The sequence below is a fragment of the Electrona antarctica genome (assembly GCF_951216825.1).
Source record: "Electrona antarctica genome assembly, contig: scaffold_666, whole genome shotgun sequence".
NCBI lineage: Eukaryota > Metazoa > Chordata > Actinopteri > Myctophiformes > Myctophidae > Electrona > Electrona antarctica.
The window spans coordinates 1-7,500 of NW_027637991.1; the positions used below are offsets into that span (position 1 = coordinate 1).

Below are 7,500 nucleotides of genomic sequence, written 5' to 3' on the forward strand. Positions count from 1 at the left end.
ACTATATTAATGGCAAGTATTTCATACAACTTAAGTTAAAAAAATCTGAACTATCCCTTTAAGGTTGGTGAGGTTGTAAAGCTATGTGTCCAATATATATTTTGTACATGCATGTGAGACACATTAATTGTGTCTCCGAACATATGTTTTATTAATATTAATTAATTCCTGCCATTAAAAAATATATGTTATCTAACATTATTTCATTGAATTGCACTAAATACATTAAAACTTCATTATGTAGGCAGTAATTTATTGGACTGCTGTTTCTGTTAACGTCCGTATTGTGAGCAGAGCTTGTAGATCGGCTACTTTTGGTAATTCTTTACCAAAAGTACCCGATCTACAAGCTCACAACACGGATGTTGCGTTGCTTATAGATCGGCTATTTTTCCGTATCCCCCCCCCAGGATTAGCGGGGGTTCATAATCATGCTGCTGATATTTTCATATTGTCAAGGTGGTGCACTGTTTTCATATTGCTGGATAATGGATATAATATTAATTTATTGATAATAATCATAGGCCTATGTTATTTTAAAAGAATAACCTTTTTATCGTCATTTCAGCAGCAGCGTTTTGACAGATGTTTTGTAGTCTTCATATCCACATGAGTGAAACGGCCGGGATCATTTGTTTATTTTTCATACAGTTCTTTATGAGGCGATCTGAAAAAACCCTATGAGGATTACAATGCAAATAAAAAGTACATGAACCCGCGGACCTATAGCGCCCTCTACCGATATTGACGTCAGAGTCGGTGCTCCCCATACAGGGAGTATTGTCCGAATTAATCACTATTTGAGTCCACTGAGTCTGGGTCCCCGTATAGCAATTCGAACGCAGCCTAAGACTAAATATACTGACAATTTCGTCAAAATAGCAGAACTACAAGCTCACAGGCAGCGCGTCGCAGCAAGACGCGTTGTCAGCTTAGATCGGCTATTTTCAGCAAGTGTAAAAACAGTCATTACGACGGCATCAAGGCCCACCGAAATACATTTCAATACTAAAATCGTATGATATTTAGTCGACTGAAACTAGACTAAACACTATAAAACATTCCGGGGTGACTAAAAATGTGACTAAAATTAATCTCACCACTGGCGGGAGTCCAGGTTCTTCAGCTCTCGTAGTAACTTCTCGTTCTTTCTCAGCAGGTGGAAGTTACACCTGGACACACACACACACACACACACACACACACACACACACACACACACACACACACACACACACACACACACACACACACACACACACACACACACACACACACACACACACACACACACACACACACACACACACACACACACACACACACACACACACACACACACACACACACACACACACACACACACACACACACACACACGTTAGGGATGATTATACCGATGCCATCCTATAGCAACAACCGCTTCTCCCTAATTGGCCGACTGTCTGTTGTTGTCACAGTTTCCCGGGAAAAGCGACCAATCGGGCGGTGGCTAATAGGACAGGCTGCAGGGCTGGCAGGAACTCAGAGGGGGGGTGTGGGGGGGGGGGGGGGTGGGTGGGTGTGTCAACAAGCCTAAATAGTATTTTTTTTTTAAAGACATAAGAGTAGAACAGTGGTTCTCAACCAGTGGTCTGGGGACCACCTGTGGGCCTTGAGGCGGTTCCAGGTGGTCCCCATGCAGCTGAATGATGGAGAGATAATGGTAACCAAATGGACCCCTTATAGTGGATCTTTAACTCTTGAGAGCGTAAAATGGAACCAAGTGTCCAGAGGTTTTGAACTTGTACCCCCGGTTCAGTCAGTCAGTTCTAACCATGCACCGCTCCCCACTGGGAGGTCCTTTACTACAGTGGGTTTCAACCCGGTTCAACCCGGTTCAGTCAGTCAGTTCTAACCATGCACCGCCCTACCTCCCCACTGGGAGGTCCTTTACTACAGTGGGTTTCAACCCGGTTCAACCCGGTTCAGTCAGTCAGTTCTAACCATGCACCGCCCTACCTCCCCACTGGGAGGTCCTTTACTCAGTGGGTTTCAACCCGGTTCAACCCGGTTCAGTCAGTCAGTTCTAACCATGCACCACCCTACCTCCCCACTGGGAGGTCCTTTACTACAGTGGGTTTCATATCAAGGTCCATTATTTCTTCGGCATTTGAGCCACGGAACCACTATCTGATGATATTTAGGGCTCTTTATTCGTCCATGCTAACTAAACCCTTTATCCATAAACTACTTTGCTTTTTTTTTAATTTTTTTTACTATTTTGAAAAACCTTTTTGAGTAGTTCACCTAGCCGATGTACATCGACACATTGTGAGCTTGTAGATTGGCTATTTTAACTGGACGAAAATAGAGCCCTTTATAAGTCTACAAATCCATGCTTTTGGCAAACGTTGATCAAAACAACTATTATTTTACAATTTAGGCATTTATCAGACGCTCTTAATCCAGAGCGATTTACATTAAGCAAGAACAAAAAGCATGGCATACATCACATACATAAAAAGTAGTTATCATGAAACATGCGTAAGCTAAGAACGTAACAGTGGAATATCTATATACTATATATATAATCACACCCGTGTGAACTGAGTGGTGCAGTGATGCACTAACCATAGCAACCATGCTCCTTTTTTGACTGGACAGGTACACAAACATACAGACAAAGCTGGTTGTTGGAGTGGTTTGCACCACTCAATAATATCTATATACTGAAACTATACACGGACGGACGGACGAAGTGCAAAACATACTCTCTCCCCATGCCTTCGGCCTGGTGGAGACAACTAAACATACTCTCTCCCCATGCCTTCGGCCTGGTGGAGACAACTAAACATACTCTCTCCCCATGCCTTCGGCCTGGTGGAGACAACTAAACATACTCTCTCCCCATGCCTTCGGCCTGGTGGAGACGACTAAACATACTCTCTCCCCATGCCTTCGGCCTGGTGGAGACAACTAAACATACTCTCTCCCCATGCCTTCTGCCTGGTGGAGACAACTAAACATACTCTCTCCCCATGCCTTCGGCCTGGTGGAGACAACTAAACATACTCTCTCCCCGTGCCTTCGGCCTGGTGGAGACAACTAAACATACTCTCTCCCCATGCCTTCATGGTGGAGACAACTAAACATACTCTCTCCCCATGCCTTCATGGTGGAGACAACTAAACATACTCTCTCCCCATGCCTTCGGCCTGGTGGAGACAACTAAACATACTCTCTCCCCATGCCTTCATGGTGGAGACAACTAAACATACTCTCTCCCCATGCCTTCATGGTGGAGACAACTAAACATACTCTCTCCCCATGCCTTCGGCCTGGTGGAGACAACTAAACATACTCTCTCCCCATGCCTTCGGCCTGGTGGAGACAACTAAACATACTCTCTCCCCATGCCTTCGGCCTGGTGGAGACAACTAAACATACTCTCTCCCCATGCCTTCGGCCTGGTGGAGACAACTAAACATACTCTCTCCCCGTGCCTTCGGCCTGGTGGAGACAACTAAACATACTCTCTCCCCATGCCTTCATGGTGGAGACAACTAAACATACTCTCTCCCCATGCCTTCGGCCTGGTGGAGACAACTAAACATACTCTCTCCCCATGCCTTCATGGTGGAGACAACTAAACATACTCTCTCCCCATGCCTTCGGCCTGGTGGAGGCAACTAAACATACTCTCTCCCCATACCTTCGGCCTGGTGGAGACAACTAAACATAATCTCTCCCCATGCCTTCGGCCTGGTGGAGACAACTAAACATACTCTCTCCCCATGCCTTCGGCCTGGTGGAGACAACTAAACATACTCCCTCCCCGTGCCTACGGCCTGGTGGAGACAACTAAACATACTCTCTCCCCGTGCCTTCGACCTGGTGGAGACAACTAAACATACTCTCTCCCCATGCCTTCGGCCTGGTGGAGACAACTAAACATACTCTCTCCCCATGCCTTCTGCCTGGTGGAGACAACTAAACATACTCTCTCCCCATGCCTTCGGCCTGGTGGAGACAACTAAACATACTCTCTCCCCATGCCTTCTGCCGGGTGGAGACAACTAAACATACTCTCTCCCCATGCCTTCGGCCTGGTGGAGACAACTAAACATACTCTCTCCCCGTGCCTTCGGCCTGGTGGAGACAACTAAACATACTCTCTCCCCGTGCCTTCGGCCTGGTGGAGACAACTAAACATACTCTCTCCCCATGCCTTCATGGTGGAGACAACTAAACATACTCTCTCCCCATGCCTTCGGCCTGGTGGAGACAACTAAACATACTCTCTCCCCATGCCTTCATGGTGGAGACAACTAAACATACTCTCTCCCCATGCCTTCGGCCTGGTGGAGACAACAAAACATACTTTCTCCCCATGCCTTCTGCCTGGTGGAGACAACTAAACATACTCTCTCCCCATGCCTTCGGCCTGGTGGAGACAACTAAACATACTCTCTCCCCATGCCTTCGGCCTGGTGGAGACAACTAAACATACTCTCTCCCCATGCCTTCATGGTGGAGACAACTAAACATACTCTCTCCCCATGCCTTCGGCCTGGTGGAGACAACTAAACATACTCTCTCCCCATGCCTTCTGCCTGGTGGAGACAACTAAACATACTCTCTCCCCATGCCTTCGGCCTGGTGGAGACAACTAAACATACTCTCTCCACATGCCTTCGGCCTGGTGAAGACAACTAAACATACTCTGTCCCCATGCTTTCGGCCTGGTGGAGACAATAATCTTTTCCATGCAGGAATGTGGAGCATTTTTATGTAGTTCAATTAAATACATAAACATTTTTGGAATAGCTCGATAAACCAATGAACCAATCGAGATGAACGATAGATAGACAGACAGACCGACCGGAACACCAGGATCTTGCTTTGAGATGTCAAATTATAGGGGTGGGGCTAGGAGTGGGGCTGGGAGTGGGGCTAGGAGTGGGGCTAGGAGTGGGGCTGGGAGTGGGGCTGGGAGTGGGGCTAGGAGTGGGGCTGGGAGTGGGGCTAGGAGTGGGGCTAGGAGTGGGGCTAGGTATTCCCAGCACCACATTAACCCAGTAAGCCATTCTGGGCAGGAACCCCTTCTTGGTGTTTTAAGCATTATGTTATGCTTTAGCTATTTAAAAATAGCAGATCTACAAGCTCGTAGCGCGGCAGGTCTGCTATTTTTGAAAGATTGTGAAAATGTGGCGCAAATCTTTGAATATATATTCTTTCAGGGCGTTTTTAACTCAAATCTTCTGGGAGGTCCCTGGAACAACATATTTTCAGATGGGGGTCGGCGGCCAAATCATCATACTATAATTAAGCCAATGTCTGAATGTGTGTCAGAAACACTGCCGTAGCTCCTTACTGCCTGCACCAATCGCTCCCACTTTTCACACAAGCAATGACCATAATAATATAACAGATGAGGAGGTGTTTGTTCAGATGAGGAGGTGTTTGTTCAGATGAGGTGTTTGTTCAGATGAGTTCAGATGAGGAGGTGTTTGTTCAGATGAGGTGTTTGTTCAGATGAGTTCAGATGAGGAGGTGTTTGTTCAGATGAGGAGGTGTTTGTTCAGATGAGGTGTTTGTTCAGATGAGGAGGTGTTTGTTCAGATGAGGAGGTGTTTGTTCAGATGAGGCATTGTTTGTTCAGATGAGGTGTTTGTTCACATGAGGTGTTTGTTCAGATGAGGAGGTGTTTGTTCAGATGAGGAGGTGTTTGTTCAGATGAGGTGTTTGTTCAGATGAGGAGGTGTTTGTTCAGATGAGGAGGTGTTTGTTCAGATGAGGTGTTTGTTCAGATGAGGAGGTGTTTGTTCAGATGAAGAGGTGTTTGTTCAGATGAAGAGGTGTTTGTTCAGATGAGGTGTTTGTTCAGATGCGGTGTTTGTTCAGATGAAGAGGTGTTTGTTCAGATGAGGAGGTGTTTGTTCAGATGAGGTGTTTGTTCAGATGAGGTGTTTGTTCAGATGATGTGTTTGTTCAGATGAGGAGGTGTTTGTTCAGATGAGGAGGTGTTTGTTCAGATGAGGTGGTGTTTGTTCAGATGAGGCGGTGTTTGTTCAGATGAGGTGTTTGTTCAGATGAGGTGTTTGTTCATCTGAGGAGGTGTTTGTTCAGATGAGGAGGTGTTTGTTCAGATGAGGAGGTGTTTGTTCAAATGAGGAGGTGTTTGTTCAGATGAGGATGTGTTTGTTCAGATGAGGAGGTGTTTGTTCAGATGAGGAGGTGTTTGTTCAGATGAGGAGGTGTGTGTTCAGATGAGACGGTGTGTGTTCAGATGAGGAGGTGTGTGTTCAGATGAGGAGGTGTTTGTTCAGATGAGGAGGTGTTTGTTCAGATGAGGAGGTGTTTGTTCAGATGAGGAGGTGTTTGTTCAGATGAGGAGGTGTTTGTTCAGATGAGGAGGTGTTTGTTCAGATGAGGAGGTGTTTGTTCAAATGAGGAGGTGTTTGTTCAGATGAGGAGGTGTTTGTTCAGATGAGGAGGTGTTTGTTCAGATGAGGAGGTGTTTGTTCAAATGAGGAGGTGTGTGTTCAGATGAGACGGTGTGTGTTCAGATGAGGTGTTTGTTCAGATGAGGAGGTGTTTGTTCAGATGAGGAGGTGTTTTTCTTTTTTGAAAGATTGTGAAAATGTGGCGCAAATCTTTGAATATATATTCTTTCAGGGCGTTTTTAACTCAAATCTTCTGGGAGGTCCCTGGAACAACATATTTTCAGATGGGGGTCGGCGGCCAAATCATCATACTATAATTAAGCCAATGTCTGAATGTGTGTCAGAAACACTGCCGTAGCTCCTTACTGCCTGCACCAATCGCTCCCACTTTTCACACAAGCAATGACCATAATAATATAACAGATGAGGAGGTGTTTGTTCAGATGAGGAGGTGTTTGTTCAGATGAGGTGTTTGTTCAGATGAGTTCAGATGAGGAGGTGTTTGTTCAGATGAGGTGTTTGTTCAGATGAGTTCAGATGAGGAGGTGTTTGTTCAGATGAGGAGGTGTTTGTTCAGATGAGGTGTTTGTTCAGATGAGGAGGTGTTTGTTCAGATGAGGAGGTGTTTGTTCAGATGAGGCATTGTTTGTTCAGATGAGGTGTTTGTTCACATGAGGTGTTTGTTCAGATGAGGAGGTGTTTGTTCAGATGAGGAGGTGTTTGTTCAGATGAGGTGTTTGTTCAGATGAGGAGGTGTTTGTTCAGATGAGGAGGTGTTTGTTCAGATGAGGTGTTTGTTCAGATGAGGAGGTGTTTGTTCAGATGAAGAGGTGTTTGTTCAGATGAAGAGGTGTTTGTTCAGATGAGGTGTTTGTTCAGATGCGGTGTTTGTTCAGATGAAGAGGTGTTTGTTCAGATGAGGAGGTGTTTGTTCAGATGAGGTGTTTGTTCAGATGAGGTGTTTGTTCAGATGATGTGTTTGTTCAGATGAGGAGGTGTTTGTTCAGATGAGGAGGTGTTTGTTCAGATGAGGTGGTGTTTGTTCAGATGAGGCGGTGTTTGTTCAGATGAG

The 7,500-nt window shown here is 45.7% G+C and overlaps 1 protein-coding gene across 1 annotated transcript in view; it reads right to left on the reverse strand.

The window, feature by feature from the left end:
* Nucleotides 1–1,100: 1,100 nt before the first annotated feature.
* LOC306918486 (ral GTPase-activating protein subunit alpha-1-like) overlaps nucleotides 1,101–7,500 on the reverse strand; it is a gene marked incomplete at both ends in the record, with an annotated part of 53,554 nt that continues 47,154 nt past the window's right edge. The window contains one exon of the mRNA XM_079531389.1: nucleotides 1,101–1,172. Within this exon, the coding sequence (XP_079387515.1) occupies nucleotides 1,101–1,172 (72 nt within the window). The remainder of the gene's footprint in view (nucleotides 1,173–7,500) is intronic.